The 21,250-nt window shown below is 43.5% G+C and overlaps 1 protein-coding gene across 1 annotated transcript in view; it reads left to right on the forward strand.

Moving 5' to 3' along the window:
- TACR1 (tachykinin receptor 1) overlaps positions 1-10,331 on the forward strand; it is a 425,739-nt gene extending 415,408 nt beyond the window's left edge. The window contains exon 6 of the mRNA XM_075346141.1: positions 9,493-10,331. Coding sequence (XP_075202256.1) covers positions 9,493-9,629 — 137 coding nt within the window. The 3' untranslated portion in view covers positions 9,630-10,331. The remainder of the gene's footprint in view (positions 1-9,492) is intronic.
- The last annotated feature ends 10,919 nt before the right edge of the window (positions 10,332-21,250 follow it).

A 21,250-nucleotide genomic window follows, 5' to 3' on the forward strand; every position in this document is an offset into this window, starting at 1 on the left:
ATACAGGCACCACAAAATGTGTTTTGCTATATGCATGAGCCCTTATGGACAGCACAAAATGTGGTTTGCTATATGCATGAGCCCTTATGGGCAGCACAAAATGTGGGTTGCTTTTTGCACGAGACCTTCTAGATGTCACAAAATGTCATTCAAAGGAAATATCTACTTATAACCCCTTTCATTTGGCCCAAGACATAGAATGGTTCTATAAAAGAATCTGTCTACAAAGCACAGATCCTTCTCCGCCAGCACCATTATCTAGATGAGAAAGTCTGTGATGAATTATATATGGGATATATGTACTTACCCTTTAACATCACCAGTAATGTCTTAAGATAAACCTCAGCAGATATATCATCAGACATATTGCTTTAAGATAGCAGCCTTAAGTGAAATAAAACCGCCATCCCGCGCATGAGTCTGACAATACACGTAAAGACAAATTCAAGATTTTTCAGAAATCTGCAGCAAACTGTTTAACCTACGATATCCGACAGCAGTAATGAAGTGGGTGCAAAGATCTCAGGAGACGTGGAATTTATACATCCTGTCACAATATACTGTCAAGTAACAAGCCATGCAATCTCTGTCACAGAGCGGCAAACCAAAGTCATTCAGCTCGTTAATGCAGTCTGACATAGCGTTTAACACACGTGTATTAATGTAACCTCGCTGAAGCTAATGTATTTCTAAGTCATATTTATAGAAAGGAGCCACGAGTACAAGCTGCGATCGCTGCCTGCCTCATACATTGTGACTGATATAACAGGCAGAGATCACAAAGCACAGCAACATATAGTATACCGTATATAAAGGGAGTACAATTAAAAGGGGTATTACAGCCAAAACTATTTACTCAAAATTTTGGTTGCACAATATACTAGAAATTTTGGAACCAATTCCAGAGTCAAAGTAAGAAAACACTGTCGGGGAGTTCTTTTCTACAATGAAATCTTTTTGTGTCTGTTTTTTTTTCTTTTGATTTACTGGGCTAGTAATGGGGGTGTCTGATAGACACCTCTTCATTACTAACACCAGAGATGATGCAAGCTCATACTACACAGCTGACATCAACTCCAAAAATCATTACCCGAATTGTCAACGCACCAGGACAATCAGAAGAGCCAAGGAGAAGCGCCAGAATTGGCACATCTTATATAATGTGCCACTTCCGAGGTGGTTGTGGGCTGCTATTTTTAGGCTAGGAAGGGGCTAATCCCCTTGGATCTTCCCAGCCTGATATCATCAGCCCACAACGGCTTGCTTTACCTTTGCTGGTTATCAGAAATAGGGATACCCTAGATTGTTTTTTTTACTACATATGTACAGTATTTATTAGGTTAAACCAGGCTAAACACCCTTTAGTGCCACATGAAAGGCACTAAAAGGTTTAGGAGAGTTGACAAATTATATATCTGCATTCTATCTATTTATCTATCTATCTATCTCTCTATCTATTGTCTATTGATCTATGTACAGTCATATGAAAAAGTTTGGGCACCCCTATTAATGTTAACCTTTTTTCTTTATAAGAATTTGGGTTTTTGCAACAGCTATTTCAGTTTCATATACCTAATAACTGATGGACTGAGTAATATTTCTGGATTGAAATGAGGTTTATTGTACTAACAGAAAATGTGCAATCCACATTTAAACAAAATTTGACCGCTGCAAAAGTATGGGCACCTCAACATAAAAGTGACATATTGTGTAGATCCTCCTTTTGCAAAAATAGCAGCCTCTAGTCGCTTCCTGTAGCTTTTAATGAGTTCCTGGATCCTGGATGAAGGTATATTTGACCATTCCTGTTTACAAAAAAATTCCAGTTCAGTTAAGTTTGATGGTCGCCGGGCATGGACAGCACGCTTCAAATCATCCCACAGATTTTCAATGATATTCAGGTCTGGGATAGCCATTCCAGAATATTGTAACTGTTCCTCTGCATGAATGCCTGAGTAGATTTGGAGCGGTGTTTTGGATCATTGTCTTGCTGAAATATCCATCCCCTGCGTAACTTCAACTTCGTCACTGATTCTTGCACATTATTGTCAAGAATCTGCTGATACTGAGTTGAATCCATGCGACCCTCAACTTTAACAAGATTCCCGGTGCCGGCATTGGCCACACAGCCCCAAAGCATGATGGAACCTCCACCAAATTTTACTGTGGGTAGCAAGTGCTTTTCTTGGAATGCCGTGTTTCTTGCCTCCATGCATAACGCCTTTTTATATGACCAAATAACTCAATCTTTGTTTCATCAGTCCACAGGACCTTCTTCCAAAATGTAACTGACTTGTCCAAATGTGCTTTTGCATACCTCAGGCGACTCTGTTTGTGGCGTGCTTGCAGAAACGGCTTCTTTCGCATCACTCTCCTATACAGCTTCTCCTTGTGCAACATGTGCTGTATTGTTGACCGATGCATAATTGACACCATCTGCAGCAAGATGATGCTGCAGGTCTTTGGAGGTGGTCTGTTGATTGTCCTTGACTGTTTTCACCATTCTTCTTCTCTGCCGTTCTGATATTTTTCTTGGTCTGCCACTTCTGGGCTTAACAAGAACTGTACCTGTGTTCTTCCATTTCCTTACTATGTTCCTCACAGTGGACACTGACAGTTTAAATCTCTGAGACAAGTTTTTGTATCCTTCCCCTGAACAACTATGTTGAATAATCTTTGTTTTCAGATCATTTGAGAGTTGTTTTGAGGAGTCCATGATGCCACTCTTCATAGGAGATTCAAATAGGAGAACAACTTGCAAGTGGCCCCCTTAAATACCTTTTCTCATGATTGGATACACCTGCCTATGAAGTTCAAAGCTCAATGAGGTTACAAAACCAATTTAGTGCTTTAGTAAGTCAGTAAAAAGTAGTTAGGAGTGTTCAAATCAAGAAATTGATAAGGGTGCCCCTACTTTTGCACCGGTCAAATTTTGTTTAAATGCGGATTGCACATTTTCTGTTAGTACAATAAACCTCATTTCAATCCAAAAATATTACTCCGTCCATCAGTTATTAGATATATGAAACTGAAATAGCTGTTGCAAAAACCCAAATTGTTATAAAGAAAAAAGGTTAACATTAATAGGGGTGCCCAAACTTTTTCATATGACTGTATATAACTTTTTTTTTACTGGTTACCAGGAGAGTCATGGCTGTGAACTGTGCATAACAATCGGATGGCATACAAATGGTCTGTGTGACGTCCATTTTTTTTATTGCACCCATAGACTTTCATCTACGAGTCTCTTCTCGAGTTTTTACTCACTCCGAGTAGACCTGGGAAAAATACATAGATCTGCCAAAACCAGGAGTGGAACATCCGTGGAAAAGTATACTAGAAACATGTGCACCACTTTTGCATTTTTACCCACTCCTGGTTTTGATGGAACTGGAACCCATGGGTCAATCTTTCGCTGAATATCCTGCACCTCAGCCACCATCAATGATCAATTACAAGGGCCGCTCTTAGAGCCCTACCGCTCTTCCTTCTGTTCTCAGCTGGCCAGCACCCTCACTTCACCAGTCCCCCATCAGTGGCATACACTGGACTCACTATGTTATTGGATTTCACAGGCCTCCTCCAACTTGCCTACCAGTGTGACCACTGTTCCTCCAACAGGTTCTCTTTAGTGGTTTCTTGCTGTTTCTGTGCTATTTTCTTCATGCTACACCAGCGTCACTACAACAATCCCTTCCTTCTTCAGTACTCTCAACACTAACTACCAGCTATCAGAAAAACAGTTTCCTTTTCCTGATTGACTAGTTCATCTCCTCAGGGCTAGTCCCAACGTGAACTGTCTCTTACCCTTACTTTCTGTTGCTGGGCAGAACTCAGCTTCCTCACAGCAGAGTGCACAACACATGAAAAGGAAAACAGTGACCTCTTGTGGCCAGTATTAGTACTGTGACTCACATAATATTATCTATCTTTACACATATTACACTATCTACTACAACATATATGAATACTTGCATTAAAACCATTGATCTCTTCAGGGAGGGAAACATGACTGTAAGTCCAGCTCCTTAAGTTCTTTTCCTCTTTAAAAATAGTCATCCCTAACCATGTGGCAACCTCTAAGATATCAAAGCATAACAATGACACATAAAATCAGCACTGACTCCTTGCTTCTTTGGGACACTGATGTTTTCTTTCTTCAGGTTGTCACGACCCTGGTCCCACTAAGTTGGGACACAGAAACAAATGTCCATGTCCATTTTTACAGGGGCCCACAGGCCAACACAGCAGCAGTAGCCATTCCTGTCCAAGGGCATAGTTCTCAAAATTCATGATCCGGCAGGATCATTGGGTCATGCCTCCCTACTCCTCCCAACAACAGTCCTTAAGCCTAGGCCACAGTACCTCAAGGACAAAGTCCATAGGTGTTTTGGCCAAAGTCCGTTGGGTTTTGGGGGCAAAGTCCATGTTTTTTTTCAGTAAAGTCTAGGACTGATGGGGTATCTTCCTTCAGTCGCATATGCACCTTTGAAACCAGCCGAAAAATAAAGTTCTGCCTAGGAGTTTCAGTTCAAGCCCAATCGGCAACGAGGGCCATAAAAACAACCCTCATTTAAAACAGTCCTCACACAGGCCTCTTCTGGCCAACAGTGCTACAGCCCAAACTGAGGCTCTTCTGCCTCCAACTAGCAGTCCTCAAGAACCCAAGTGGTCCCATCTTCCTTCCGAGATAGAGGCATCTCGGAACAAGACCCTCATATTCAACATATCCTTAGGCCAACTTAAAAAAACAAGCTGGACGTCACTTTTATGCCTTTTCCTTCTTTCAAACTTCTCACGAGTGTCTCCTGCACAACAGTCACACTTCCATCTAGACTGCAATAGAAGTGACCCGCCAATGTTTTTCCACCACACAGACTGCTCTCCAGTCTCTACTACACCGATTTCTCTCTTTGGCTTATAGATCCCCAAAGCTTCCTTACACACTGGAGATGACGGGTCCCAGTACACACACTTCTAATTAAATTTGGCCACTTCCGTCCCTATACGAGGTTCAGGCGCAGCTGCTAATTTTACTTCCTTCTTCACTGCTTCAGTCTCCAGAGGGACATCTTCTCCCTCACCCTTTTCGAGGCCCCTGCACACCTCTTTTAATGCCAGGGGCTCTTCAACCTCCTTATGGTCGCGCTAACATTTTCATGAGGAATTCATCCACCACATCGGCCTTTTCAGGAGCAGATCGGCAGCCATGTGTGTTCCCTGGCACAGCGTCTTCAGAGAAAAGGTTTTAATACTGAACTTGTGAATGTTGCCTAAAATAGTCAGCTGATTGCTTGGCTTTATTGGATTTATATTCCTTCAGCACTTGTTCAGCTTAGCATATTTTATGTCCTTGTCCTTTATGTCTGTATGCAAAGCAGATACTATGTAGACAGCACACAGATCAATGAAAGTTATTGTGTAGTTCACATCAACGTTCTTACATGCAGACTGAAGGTCCATGTGTAAAAATGTTGGCGTGCGCTAGTCTGGTCTGTGTCTTGGATCTTATATGCCCATTGCACTCAATGAGTTTGTTAAAAAAAACATCCATGTGGTTGTAGGAAACTGTTGGGCTTGTAAAAAAGTCAGTTGAAAATGTTTAAAAATGGATGCTATGGATGTAAAAAAAAAACCTGGACATATCGATGTCAATGTCATATGGAGAACAATAGATAAGAAGAAAAAAAATTCTGGATGACAAAAGACGATTTTCATATGCTGTACTAAATCTATCTTAAAAGGGAACATGTCAGCATATTTTTAGACTACTCCAAACTAACGTCATCTACGTAACATCCCTGCGTAATGTTGAATGCAAAAACATGTATATTGGTACAAAGTAAATCAATATGTGATGTAAAGTTACAGAAAATGTCTAGCAGGATGCACCAACTGTATCATGAAGAATAAGTCGCTGTGATTTGGTGCATTTCGAAACTTAAAAAAGTAAAAAAGAAAAGAGTCGGTATTTCTAAATCTGCCCCATTATTCCACAACAGTTTATAAAGTCTCCCCCACTAGTATGGTGATGTTAATTTACTTCTCAAGTAGAGGTTGAAAACTTCAACGCTCTTCTTCGAAATGTGTTTTTTTAAGTTCACACAACACAGTTTGATGTAGATTTTCATATACATTGGAATATTTGAGCTACGCAAGTTTATGCTACAATTTTACAACTTTTGGTGTTCTCACTTCATTATCACCCAGCTCCAACAAAGTGAGTTTTGTTGAAGAGGAAGGAGGGCTGGCGACCGCCGCTCGTCAAATTTATGATGAGCTCTTGCATTGTCTGTGTCACAAATCTTACTCCTACAGAGATTGGATTAGGATTTGTGGTGAGCTGCACACAGGTGAGGGCCACTCATGACGCTCCCGATTCATTAAGAGGTTTCTGCCTATCAATGAATCTTGTGAACAAACCTTGTGAAGACCATTGTGAACAAAACCAGTTTTGAGCTATTGCGCCAATATGGGGAGTGGTAACTAAGGAAAAGCAAAGTATAAAGGAAATATCACAACGCGGACTAGGGACGGTCCGGCGTGAGCCAAAAAAACGACAGTTGTTACACCACAACAAACAAGGGGTACATTGGGGACACTTTAACAATGGAGGGCCCTAGGACTAGTGAGAGGGAAGATGGACATCTCCTCCACTTACCTCCCGCTGTAGCCTGCACTCCTATCCAGTCCCTATACATGTTCCTCACCTGTTACCAAGCAGGAACCTGAAGCCCTGAAAAAACCCTACAATAGTCCCTGGCTAGTGAGTGGGCAGGTAAGAGATGCTAGCCCCACCGCTGCACTAGAGCAACACAACAGGGAAGGCAGACAGACAGGGGAAACACTACAACAGACTGCTGTAGTCAGCACCAAGACTGCAGCCACCGCAGCAACTTCAATAGAGGGTTTCTGCAGCTCCTTCCACCTTCAGGACTAGCATCCAAGTGGCAAAGAGAACAGAGAATAACCAGCACCCTCTGCTGGTAGCAGAGGGTACATAAAGGGACTGGGAGTAGTTTCAATTGTAAAACATCTGAGCTGGTAATTAGTCTGCTTGCTGGCAAGGAATTCTGACATTAACACTATGACTGCCAAAGGAAAGGAAAACATGTTTAATATTGGGAGTCAAGAATTGAAATTAATCTCAAGTGCTGAATCTGTCACTAGTCTCATAATACAAAGAGACAGCCGTGACAGGAAACACTGATACTTTTCTAAGGTGTTTTTTTTTCCATAAAAGACACATCAAAATTACACCATTGGAACAAAATATTTTATTTGCTGCTTAAAAACTATAGTGATAACTCAATAGGTCAAAAACTATATTTTATGAATACAATTTACTATTTCTTGCCCTATAACAATCCCGTATTTTCATTCCATTATGAAACAGAAAAACTCATCGATAAGCTAGCGTATATGAAGCATTAAGTTCAGGTCAGCACAACCCTAAACGGTCCAGGCAGTGCAGGTCATATACCAAATGTCTGAACTCAGCCTTACCATGGAGGCCCTTTTTAACAATCCCTTACACCAGTGTATTCATAGTGTTATTAAATGCGTCTACCAACCCTGGGATCAATTTAGAAAATGTTTCTCTACAACAGGGTTCAGTTGATTAGCAGCCTTCCAATTTGTTCAATCGCCACTAATAGTTCCAAGTTTTCTTTCCCTACAAAGGTAAACGTGGAAGAGTTTGAAATGGTTTTCATATCTCTACAACTTAAAGTGGATGTCCACTGTCTTTTATTCATGGCCTACCCTTGGGAGAGAAACACAATATCTGATTGGTGGGAGTGCGAGACTCGGCACACCCGCGGATCAGCTGTTACCAGCAGTGGTGGCTGGAAAATCTCAGATGTTGCCAGAAGACGTCACCTGTTTTGTCATATCTGTAGTGGCTGCAACCAGGTACTGCAGATTCACCATCACAAAACACAAAGCAATGTTGTCAGCTCACCTCCTCTGATTCGCTGGTATCCTAGTAGCAGCCTGAACTCCGTTTGGGCAACCGTATGAAGACAAGCAAAAACGTAGATCCGGCGCTTATAAGGAACTGGATTGAAGTAGTTCATATAAAATATCCAAGTTTATTTAGGAAAGGTGCATATAAAAAAATACAAGACAGTCATGACTACCCCCTTGTAGGACTAGATGGTCAGATGCACCATCCACACCCAATTTGTCATGCGATGTTCTGCTCTGCACTCGCTAGGTGTCATGGCAATGTCAGACTCTGTTCACACTCCACAGTCTGACAGGCAACCTGATGTCTCCAAGCTGTTCAGCCAGAGCCGGGCTTCAACTGTTTCATGTTCACTGCTCATCAGTCTAGTAGGAGTTAATCCCTGTTGGGTTGTGAACTGCTGCTAGGAGCTCAGGTTGCTAATGACCATGAACAGCCGCCTCCACCCTTTATAAGGTGCTAGATCTGGTCCTTCATCTCAGATTATAGCTCGAGCTGTGCTTCAGCAACTCCAGTCTTAGCGTGTGATCAAGTTTCTGGTGATGAGTTGTATGATACCTTGTGTGGTGTGGAAATATCCCTGTTGTCAGTTTATTTCCTCCCTGTATCTTATTTCTTCCTGTGCACAAATTTTCTCTCCCCTGTGTCTGATTGCATTGTTTATGTGTTTGGGTTTTCCCCTGTCTGTGTTATTTGTGAGGTTTGTTTCTTTGGTCCCGGCCCTCCCCAGGGGTGGTGGAGAGGAGGTGTTAGACCAGGGTTCGGACAAGAGTTAGGGTCACGCGGGCGATCCAGACCTCGCCACCATTGGGTGCATCTTTGGGATAAGGGACAGCGCAGGGTCCCCAGTCTCATGGCCAGTCCAGGTGCCCCTGCTTCAGTCACCCATCACTCCTGTGACACAGGAAGTATCCAGCCACAGACACTATAATTTTGACAAAATTACAGTGGTCCGTTAGCATTTGAGAACCTCCGGCCAGCACTGGTAACAGCTGATCAGAGGGGGTTTTGGTGTCACACACCCACCAATTAGATATTGATGGCCTATCCTATGGATATCAATAGAAAAGTAATGGCAGACCCATTTCAAGAACCACATACATCTAAAATGCTATCCTGTAATCTCTTCTAAATAAGTACGTGATATAGTGTAGTTGCACTAAATTAGTTACCGATCATTGTCTTCCCCCATTTCCAGTGCTGCTCCGGTCCTCTTCTGGGTCACTTGAGTTCAAATCAGACTAGATTAATCACACAATGGTGTCTGTGTAAATCGGAAGTCACTTTTCATTATGCACCAACACTATATCGCTTACATACAGTATTTAGAAATGATTTAGGAAGAGGGAAAAATCTTTTTGCTGGTAGTGCTTCTTTAAGAGATTGTATTCTGTAATTTATGGTTAGGGTGGAATTCTTTATTAAACCCATTCTTACAAAGATCAGTATGTATCCATCCAATCTTAGCATTACAGTAATATTTATGGGCAAAGAGTGACCTCCTCCTAATATTGTCCTGACAGGAGAGAACCATAAAGAGCTTGATAACATGAGAACAAGAAAGCCCTCCGAGTCTAGGAGAAATGAAAACATGAATGGTGAACAGAAAAGCCCAGCAAACAATGGCCCCCTAGAAGAAGCAAAGGAGGAGACCCCCTGAGCAATGAGGACCTGATTAAACGGAAAACCAAAGCACAATCTGTTTTTTTTCTGCTATAGCTTTAGACTTTACGCTTTGCAAACTTTTTTTTGTAATTGTTTATAGCCATGGTTTTGATAGATTCTGCATTGAAACTTGTGTACTTTATATTTTATAAATTAAGACCATGTAATATATGTTGGATTAGTTTTACCCAAGACCCAAAATGAAAAGGGTCAAACGTATTTTATAAATATGGATTTTATGAAATTGGGTCTAAATCTAGATTTAAGCAGCACTGTGAAATGTATTCAGGATTACCATCAATACACGAGGAGGAAAACATCATTCATCATTTTATTCATCATTTATATTCCACACAGTCATAGAAGTCAACAATTTAGCCTTATAAAGCCTTACTCAGACATGCTGATAATCCTAAATACAATGGAGAATTACGCTGTAGATGATGCTACAGTTGGAGATATTGTCTACTTTATTAGACTATAAGACGTCTATCATGTCCGGCCAATTGGCCACTTATAGGGAAATTGTCACCAGATTTGGCGACTATAAGCTGAGGCCACCACCAGTAAGCTCTTATATACAGGATTCTAGTTTACTGTATATAAGAGCCCAAGCCGCACTGTAGAACGTAAAAAACCACTTTATAATACTCACCTAGGGGGGCAGTCCGGTCCGCTGGGTGTCGCTGCTCTCCGGTCCGTTACCTCCTCTCTGCGGCAATCACCGTCCTCCTTCTACCCAGCCCAGTGTGGATGATATGCCCTACATGTTCCCACCAGTGGGCAGGCACACTTTGATCTGACCTGCTGCGGGCAGATCAAAGTATTGTAGTGCGCATGTGTGGGCGTTCTTTAACCTTTCCTTGCGTCTGCACATTACAGTACTTTGAGGCAGATCAAAGTGTGCCTGTGCAGGACTACAATGTTGGCCTGTGTGGATGATGTAGGACATGTCATCTACACTGAGCTGGGTAGAAGGAGGACAGCGATCATCGCAGAGAGGAGGCTCCAGACCGGAGAGAGGAGGTGCCATACCGGAGAGAGGAGGCGCCAGACCAGAGAGAGGAGGCGCCAGACCGGAGAGAGGAGGCTCCAGATCGGAGAGAGGAGGTGCCATACCGGAGAGAGGAGGCGCCAGACCAAAGAGAGGAGGCGCCAGACCAGAGAGAGGAGGCGCCAGACCGGAGAGAGGAGGCTCCAGATCGGAGAGAGGAGGTGCTATACCGGAGAGAGGAGGCGCCAGACCAGAGAGAGGAGGCGCCAGACTGGAGAGAGGAGGCGCCAAACCGAAGAGCAGCAACACCCAGTGGACCGGACCGCCCCTTAGGTGATTTTTACGTTATATAGAGCAGCCTGGACTCTTATGTTCAATATTATCGAATGCAGTATATACGAACTCAGTGGTGGTGGCCGCAGCTTATAGTCACTAAATCTGGAGACAGGTTCTCTTTAATGGCTGTCACTATGTTACAAAAAGCCAATGTGACAATCACACATATTTGCCATGAATCTTAAATGGTACCTATAGCTTTCTACAATGCACAACAAATGGAAATCAATCACTGTCTGAGCACTTGAAGTACTGTAACTCGAAACTTGATAACTATTTAAAAGCAGGGCACTTAGGAATGTATCATAAAATGATCTGTTATTTAATTCAAGTTTTTGTAAATGTATTAAAAAAAAGTTAATTTTTTTTCATATCACAATCTACACTGAAACAAATATAAATCTTGCTTTTTTCACAGTGACCACAGTAAATATTTTAGATTCATATTTCCTGTTCTTTACATAAAATATTCAGAAACCACATTATCACAGATATCTTTACAGGTAACACCTCTATACACAGCTGATAACAGTGGATCCACCATTGACCATAATGCTCCTTTCACAATGACCTTTGCACATGCTGATTAGATGCTTCAATACAAAATATCTGAGTCAGTCTGTTGCTGCTAATGTGCATGTGAATTTCCAGAAAGAGCAGTAAGGCCACGTTCACATATTCAGTATTTGGTCAGTATTTGTAAGCCAAAACCAGGAGTGGCTGAAAAATACAGAAGTGGTGCCTGTGTTTCTACTTTTCTTCTGATTGTTCCACTCCTGGTTTTTGCCAAAAAATACTGATGTCAAATACTGATCAAATACTCAACGTGTGACTGTGGCCTCACCATCAGTCTATACTGTTCACAGTACACAGTGTAAAAATTTGCAATATTTTTATTTTTTTTTTCACACAGGTCATAATATAGAGAGAGAAAAATTACTAACCTTTTAGCAAAAAAACCTAACCTTGGTTTAAACAGTAGGTCATTCTCTTTAAGTCCCTTAAGTGAGTATTGGTTTTTTGCACAAATGTAAGCACAGTTTTTATTAAAAATATGTAATAATATATATTTATGCACCATAAATATATAGCGAAAAATAACAGATACATGATGAGTAATTGGCTTTAATTGTGCCATCATTTGTTTTGTTTTTAGCAATTATTGACTCTTGAAATGTATCTTAAGATACCATTTTAATTTGTCATGCAGTCCATAGAGGGATTTGAAACTGCAGCGATGCGGAAGGAAGGAGGTGGGCGGGATCTTACAACCCGCTCATCTCCACCCCTCCGCTTCTATTGGGCGTCCGCTGTGTGATGTCACTGTGACGCCGAACGTCCCTCCCCCTTCAGGAAGAGGATGTTCGCCGCCCACAGCGAGGTCGTTTGGAAGGTAAGTCCGTGTGACGGGGGTTACCGAGTTTGTGCGACACGGGCAACAAATTGCCCGTGTTGCACAAACGATGGGGGCGGGTGCGATCGCACATGCGATCTAACGATAAATCGCCGCGTGTATAGCAGCCTTAAGAGGGAGTTGATTGCAGTCCTTAGATGGATCTGAATGCAGTTTTTAGATCAATCTGAATGTAGTACTTAGAAGGATCTGAATACAGTCCTTAGAGGGATTTGAATGTAGTCCTTAGAGGTATTTGATTGCAGTCCATAGAGGGATTTGAATATAGTCCTAAAGGGCCCATTACACGCTACGATATATCAAACGATATGTCGTCGGGGTCACGTCGTTAGTGACACACATCCGGCATCGTTTGACATATCGCAGCGTGTGACAGCTACGAGTGACTGTGAACGAGCAAAAATACTAACCTTATCATTGCTCGTTGACACGTCGCTCATTTTCAAAAAATCAAACGTCCTTCTGCACGCCGGTTGTTCATTGTTTCCGAGGCAGCACACATCGCTCCGCGTGACACCTCGGGAACAATGAACTGCAGCTTACTTGCATCCCGCCGGCGATGCGGAAGGAAGGAGGTGGGCAGGATGTTACATCCCGCTCATCTCCGCCCCTCCGCTTCTATTGGGCGGCCGCTGAGTGATGTCGCTGTGATGCCGAATGTCCCTCCCCCTTCAGGAAGAGGATGTTCGCCGCCCACAGCAACTTCGTTCGGGAGGTAAGTACGTGTGATGGAGGTTACCGAGTTTATGCGACACGGGCAACAAATTGCCCGTGTTGCACAAACGATTGGGGTGGGTGCGATCGCACATGCGATCGAACGATAAATCGCCGCGTGTAAAGCAGCCTTAAGAGGGATTTGATTGCAGTCCTTAGATGGATCTGAATGCAGTCTTTAGATCGATCTGAATATAGTCCTTAGAAGGATCTGAATACAGTCCTTAGAGGGATTTGAATGTAGTCCTTAGAGGGATTTGAATGTCCCCTTAAAGAATTTGAATGTAGCCCTTAGAGGGATTTGAATATAGTCCTTAAAGGGATTTGATTGTAGTACTTAGATAGATCTGAATGCAGTCTTAAGATTGATCTGAATGTAGTCCTTAGAGGGATTTGAATATAGTCCTTAGGCTGGAGTCACACTTGCGAGTGTCTTGCATGTGACTCGCGCGAGTCTCGCATCGCATCACCCTGCACGGCCTGATGCACTCTGGACAGAAGCGTCTCAGCTGTGTAGAAATACAAGCAGCTGACATGCTCCTATAAGGAGAGTGTGCAGCCGTGGCGGGTGATGCAATGTGAGACTTGGTGAGTCACTTGCAAGTGTGACTGCAGACTTAGAGGGATTTTAATGCAGTCTTTAGATGGATCTGAATGTAGTCCATAGAGGGATTTTAACAATGTTCCATTCTTAAGTCCAACACTGAAAACAATATAAGGCCTTGTGTGCACGCTGCGTTTTTTGCCGCGTTTTTGCACGTTTTTTGGGTGCAGTTTTCATCCCAAAATTGCATGAATTTCCTTCCCCAGCAAAGTCCATGAGATTTCATTTTTGCTGTGCGCACGTTGCAGCTTTTTTTTGGCTGCATCTTTATGGTGACCACAAAGATGCTGTCACGGCCGGGCGGTCGGGCCGACCCAGGAGGTGGATCCACTGGACCGAACTCTTAAGATGGTGGTAGGGAGTCCGGCAGCTGAAGCACTGATGGGCAGCAGAACAGTCCGTGCAAGTGAAGGCAGCGGAGGAGTCCCTGGGACCACGGTGTCACAGATGGTAGTCCTGGTGACGTAGCTCAGGTTCGGAAGCCGAGATGATATCAGGCGGGGTCCGGAACCTCAGGAGCGAGATGACGGGTCACCGCAGGGATCCGAGATGGTACGGACTGTCAGATGGCAGACGGACAGTGTGCGGGGTTCAGGATACGGCAGACGGGATGGCGAGGCAGGTACGGCTCTACAAAGAGAGATAGGTGAGTACAGGCACATAAACACCAGGAGACCTGACTCCTAGCTCAGGGAACACGAAGATCAGGCCCCGCCCCCTTGGACACTAACCCCCTTTATACCCAGTACCTGTTCAACCTCATTTCCTGTTAATGGACGCTGGCCCTTTAAGAAAGGGTCAGTGACCGCGCGCGCGCCCTAACGCGCATGCGCGCCGCCCGGGTGCCAGAAGCCAGGGAAGGAGGCTGAGGGGAGGACGCAGGGGAGCCGGCCAGGTCCTGGGAAGCCGTCGGGCGCCGGGATCGGGGACCAGGGGGCCTGGGACGGACGGAATCCGGGGGCTGAGGAGCGGGCAGCGTGGCAGGTGAGCCGGGGAGCGGGGGTGAGGACCCGGGGAGCGTGACAGATGCAGCATGTCAATTCACTCTGTGTTTTTGCCAGCGTTTTTGAGCCCTTCCAGTCAATAGATTTGACTTAAAAAAAAGCACTGGGCAAAAACACTAAAAAAAAACACAGTAAAACATGGCAAGAAATGCATGCCGAGGGAGCGTTTTTTTGGAACCAAAAACGTTCATCTTTGTGGTCACCACAAAGATCCAGAGTGTGCACATAGCCTAAGCGTGGCCATGTCTGGTCCTACACCTCACCTTTATTTACATGTAAGGACGGAGCTGCCGAGCATAGCCACACTCATATGGAGATTGATTTGACACCGTGCCTTCATTCTGTTAATCGATATGGTCTCCTGAGGTATAACCCTTGCTATCGTAACCATCTATCCCCTGAAAACAATTTTAATGTTCCTTATACTTTTAAACACGAACAGCCAATGTCCTGTTTACATGATAATCTTGTCATTGATTCTTTCCTTCACTGTAAATTTGTATCTACCTCTTACAAATCAACAGCTTTTCTAACAAATCAAAAGGTTTACAGAAGATACTAGAAGGTACTTAATCCGTGTCCTCTCTGTAGGGTGCCAAGATGTGACTTCTTTTTTTATTCTGTACTAAGTGACATTTGTGTGGTTTATTTTGTGAAAAGTAAATGTGAATTATTTCAACGACTCCTTCAATTTTGTGGTGTCTGTTAGTACGAAGAAATCGAAACATCGTAAATGCTCGGAGCGTCCCAAGGTGTTACCAGAAAAATGTGTATTTATTGAATTGACTTTGTCAGGAGTGAAAGACAAAATGCTTTATAATATTTTCATTCTGTTTCTTATATATCACCAACATATTCCAGAGTGCTGCATAGTCCATGTAGCCAATAGGTCTTATTTCCAAATCTCAGGTAGATACATAAATTCATACATCGCTTGGATTAAAGCCAAGAGGACGGTGCCGCAAAACAAAAAGGCAAAACACTCAGTGATCATGGTGTCTAGACAATGAGAGGTAACATCACATTGCTCATTGCAGAAGAGGGTCCTAATTAGGGATGATTGAATATCTCCAATATTCGGCTTTGCGAATATTCGACGAATAGGTCGCCTCTATGCGAATAATCAATGCGCAATGTAAGTCTATGGGAAGCCCGAATAGTTCCGAATAGTTGTTATTCGGGTTTCTCATAGACTTACATTGCGCATCGAATATTCGTGAATAGTCGAATAGCGGCGACCTATTCGACAAATATTCGTGAAGCCGAATATTTGAGGTATTCGATCATCCCTAGTCCTAAACAAAGACAAAGAAACTTTAGTTACTGTACTACCTTGTCCATATTGGAAGATCCAGAAAGTATAACCAAACAGAAGAAAACCCAACGTAATGTAATGCAATGTAAACCAACAAGTAAGATAAGAAAGTTACTAAAAAATAAAAACACATTCGTTGGTTTGGTAAGAGGATCTTCACCATCATGAAAGAAAAAAAGTTCAGTGTAAATGTGTAGCCCTGCATTACCTTCTTGTGCAGGTCGCCGCAGGGTCTCCACGGGCTTGGAAATTTTCTGGTCAAAGGTAAGTTAACTTCAATGGGGGGATTCGTGACGCCACTCTCGGTATTTGCTGCCAGGGGGGTGACCACCACTGCAGTTTAGGGAGCGCCTGGGGCTGATGGTAAATGCAGTCAGATGTTGTAGCCTCCCAAGAGTGGGGCTGGCCCCAGGGCTCAGTGCAAGTGTGTAGTACCACAGGTCGAAGAAGAACTTACACACAAAACAGCAATGTCTTTCAGGGTTTTTACTCACTTTCAGGTGGCAGGGGTGAGTTAACCCGGGCGATGCTTTGCTGAACCAGGAGAAACCAGGTATCCCTTCAGCTGATGTAGGGGTGACTGCTGACTCACCTTCCTAGCCCTTCTTGTTTTGAGGTGAGCCCGACTTGACGTCTTGCTGGGATCACCCAGGGAAGTCGCATACGCCATTCTCCCCTTTCTGGCCCGTTTGCGGGCAGCGTGGACCAAGTAATTCTGGCTGCTTGCCTTCTGTCACTTATGGGCCCCCTCGTTGCTGCTGTAGCTGCGGGCACTGTGTGGGTTGGTGAGGCACATAAAGGGCCCTCACCGGCAGGTTGGGCAGGACAACTGAATGGGCCCCTGCCCTGGGGACCTGTACCCCGTGCGGGCTGGGTCTACTGACAGTCCCCTTACTAAGCCACATTTCTGCGCTCCGGCCTTAGATGGTTTTCAGGCAGCACTGAACAGTAGCCCTACTCCCCCGTCAGCAGCCACGAACAGTGCAGTGTCTGGAAGGGCCCTGCTCCACTGCTCTGCCCTCCAGACGCGACTCCTCCACTTCCTTCTCCTTTGGCTGCCTCTGCACAACTCCCTTGTTCCCAGTGACACCACCCACCACTAGCTGGGAGGCGAGGGCTACGCCCCCTCCCTGAGTCTGCTCAGGGGTCCCCTCTAGCTGTGTGTGTGTGTTCCTGGTTACTAGTGTTCCGTGTAAGTTCACACCCTAGTCAGCCTCTGGGATTACCTGTGTTGTACTGTCCCAGCATGGGTGCATTACACAGTGGTGCCTGACCAGGTCAGGGGCGCCACATAAATGTTAGTAACATGGTGGTTTAAGGCAATTGAGCGCAGGCGGAATTTCCTTCCAGAAATTGAACCCCTCCACACTGCTCTGTGATCACTTTGTATAATATATCAAGGGTAAAAATGAGGATTGTTTAGCTCATCTCATGAAAACATGCAAACTCCAAAGATATGAACATGGCATCGGATTCTGGTTGGAAAGGGTGAGGGTACACAAACAATGATTTCAGTCTAGCACTCAATGTTGCTTTATTATTCAGATCATTCGACATGTGTGCTGTCGACTGGGCAAGGGACACACACGACCTTTGATGTACCGGTATGTCATAAGTTGGGTAGTGGTTAAAAACAAGACCTCCTGGAAAAATTCCACACATTTCGAACCTGAAAATGTAACCAACTCTACAATGATTCTAAATAGTAATGAGCAAATCCATAGAAGTTCGGTTCAGCGAGTGCAGCAGAACCGTATCTCCATGGGTTTAGACTTGGCCCAAACCACAATGGAAGTCACTGATTGGCAGTGCGGGTTTCCGGCCACGTGCAACTAGCCATTAGCGGATCACTTCTGGGGACGGGTGGGCAGGGTTTTTCCATTTTGTGGGGGCTGTACACTACATCCAATCACGCTGTTGTTACCCCTAGTGTGAGCCGTTCAAACACTGGAAGCGGGTTACACTGGGCTGAGCACCGAGCGTATCCGAGCACAGCCGTGCTCGCGCAAATGGTGTTCATACGTAAAGCACCTGAACTCTGATCCCAAACTCTGCTTTTTTTTAAAAAAGTTGGTGTTCAGCCTTAATCCGAACTTCGCTCATCTCTATTTATGAATTGGTTACACTTTCAGGTTAGAAGTGCGTAGTATTTTTTTTTTTCCCAAGGATGTCTTATTTTTAAAGTTGTTAGTTAATACAATACCTTTTGATTGAATGATAAACCATTTTTTTTTATTTGGACATTGAGTGTGAGAATGAAATCATAATTTTCCTATAAAACTTCAGACTAAATTGTGGCAAATACTTCACATTCTCCATCTTTGTCAGATCCTTCTCTCTTATACTCAGGCATCTTCACCTACCTGTGTCATCATTAAACTGAAATGTCCCGAGTCCTTCCTTTCTACTGTTCATGGTTATTCCGGGTAACTGCAGTCTGCTGTGTGACATCTGAAAAAGGAATCGGCTGTAAGATCAGTCACTAGAAACAGCAGTATGTGTGATGGGGAGTCCAGAAGCCCATTTAGATGGGCTAGTAATCAACACAACCATTCCTGAGAAATATCACCCAATGTTAACATTATGCTGATCACTCAACAATGGGGAAACACTTGTGTCATGGCACGGACTTAGGGAAGGTCCGGCGTCAGGTAAAACATACAACAAACAGGGGTTTTAACAAAGGGTACTCTGTGAACACATTATCAATGGTGGGCCTTAGGACTAGTGAGAGGGAAGGTGGAAACCTCCTCCACTTATTTGCCGCTCTACCATGCACTCCTAGCTCAGAGAAGAGAATAGCAGCTCCCTGGAGAATGATTGACGGGGGCGGTGCTCGGAAATCCTGGTCTGCCTCCCAGGTAAAGACCAAATAAAAATCGAGAAAATCCAGCACCCGAATAAATAAAATGAAAAAGTGTATTACAAAAATTAAAAGCCCTTTACACATACATGTTTGGGGCACAATAGGAACATGGCAACGCCAACGCGTTTCAAGCAAAAAAAAGTGGCTAAGAGCTTTGTTTGCTTGAAACGCGTTGACATTTCCATGTTCCTATTATGCCCTAAACATGTATGTGTAATGGGCTTTTAATTTTTGTAATAAACTTTTTCATTTTTGTTTATGCTGGTGCTGGATTTTCTTGATTTTTATTTACTCTTAGCTTCATCTGGGAGCTGGACCAGGATTTTCAGCACCGCACCCGTTAATTATTCTCCAGGGAGCTGCTATTCTCTTCGCTGATACTACTAGCTAGGAGTGCATGTATGTGTAATGGGCTTTTAAGTTTTGTAATAAACTTTTTCATTTTATTTATGCTGGTGCTGGATTTTCTCAATTGTTATTTACTCCTAGCCAGTCCCTATACAGATTCTTCACTTGTCTCCGAGAAGGAACCTGAAGCCCTGAGAGACCCTGCAGTAAGCCTTGGCTAGTGAGTAGGAAGGTAAGGATCACTAAAACAACATACCAAGGGAAGGCAAGACAGACAGGGGGAAAAACATCAACTGACTAACTCCAATCACTAGGCTGCAGTCAAGCATCAGTACTGCAGCCTACACCACTACCAACAGCAAGGACTCCAGCAGCTCCTTCCACCTCCAGGCCAGAATCCAAATGGCAAAAAGAATAACCGTCACCCTCTGCTGGAAGCAGAGGGTATATAAAGGGACTGGAAGTGGTCCCAAACTGGAAACACCTGACCAGGAGTCAGAAGCTGCTGGCAAGGAAAACTGACATTAACCCTTGCCACACCTAAAAAAATAAAACACATTTAATATGTAGAGTCTCAGATGACAATGAGAGACTCTAGTCTTGATCCTGTCCTCGTCTCAAGATACAGAGAGACGGCCGAGACAGCTTGTTTGTAAGGTAATCATTAATGTCGTTATATGTATCAAAAAAAAAATAAAAGAAAAAAAACAACCCCTCCTCTCCATTGAAATGTTCTATTTATGGCTGGGTGTATGTTTGGGGAGAGCCGAACTGCCCGATCAGTGACTTCCATTATACTCGTTACTCAAGTTGAGCACTTTCAGAGTGTCTGACCTGCTTGACTTTCAGGCTCCATATCTCACCATCGACTATAGCTTTGAACGCGAGATTGCCTTCATTTTATAGACAACCATCTTGGCCATGAGCCCTTCTAAATGCATTTTGATGGTGACATGATTCAGTACTCACAATCTAATATTCTACACAGATTTTTGTACCTGTAGCAAATAAATGTGAAGATTATTGAAATATATGACTTAAAGGTGTAATATACAAATTAACTCTACTCCAGAGGATATAAACGAGCTCATTTTAGCCATACTAAAGACTTTTCCAAAACAAAGGGCCACATAGCTGTAGTTTTACAGTTCTTCCCTCTTGCCAGTACAGAGTCGAGATTTACTTGCCTGTAGAAAGCGCCTTTGATGCAGCTCAGCGGAGAACTGATTATCATCGAGGAGACCCGGCTGCCGTATGAAGACCTGCTCAAGAACATGCTTCATGGGAAAAGGGTGCAAATAACTTCTACTTAACTTGCACTAAAAAATCAGCCCACTTAAATGATGTGGTCCTGTGAAATTTTAAACATATCCTGAAGAACAATAGCAACTTCATTACTTCATTATTGTTTTTTATTTTAACCGCTTAACTGCCAATACATCTTTTCCCAATGGTCATTTAGGGGCCTTAAAGGGATGTTCTGAAGTTCTTAAATTGCTTTAATTAGGTAGACAGCGCAAAAGTAGGCAAATTAACAATTTGGGCTTTATCAACAAATAATTCTCCTGCACTTCATTTCCATAGAACTTAACCTCTAGAGCGAGGCTCAATGTGGGCAGTAGTTACATTCCAGGAGAGTGGTTAACTCTTAACATACCAGCCACCCCTCTCCAGCCCATTGATTTCTATACAGAGGTCTTTGCTCACCTCCCTTCACCTTCCTCTCTTGCAATATCACCAGCCTTGCAGCTCTCTGAACAAGGTTTAATTATGGCTTTCTGCTATCATTGTCTGGAACTGTGTGCTAGTTCAAATGACTAGTTATCTCTGTGTAAATATAGGGATAAAAGGCCCCATGCGCACGCTGCTGTTTTTGATGAATTTTAGGTGCAGTTTTGTGATGACTAAACTGTATCTACTGTAAACTGCATGCTTTTCCCCAGCAAAGTATATGAGATTTTAGATTTACTGTGCACACATTGCTTTTTTGGGGGGCTGCAGTTTTGTGGTGACAATAAAAC

The sequence above is a fragment of the Anomaloglossus baeobatrachus genome, chromosome 4 (genome assembly GCF_048569485.1).
Source record: "Anomaloglossus baeobatrachus isolate aAnoBae1 chromosome 4, aAnoBae1.hap1, whole genome shotgun sequence".
In the NCBI taxonomy this organism is placed as follows: Eukaryota; Metazoa; Chordata; class Amphibia; order Anura; family Aromobatidae; genus Anomaloglossus; species Anomaloglossus baeobatrachus.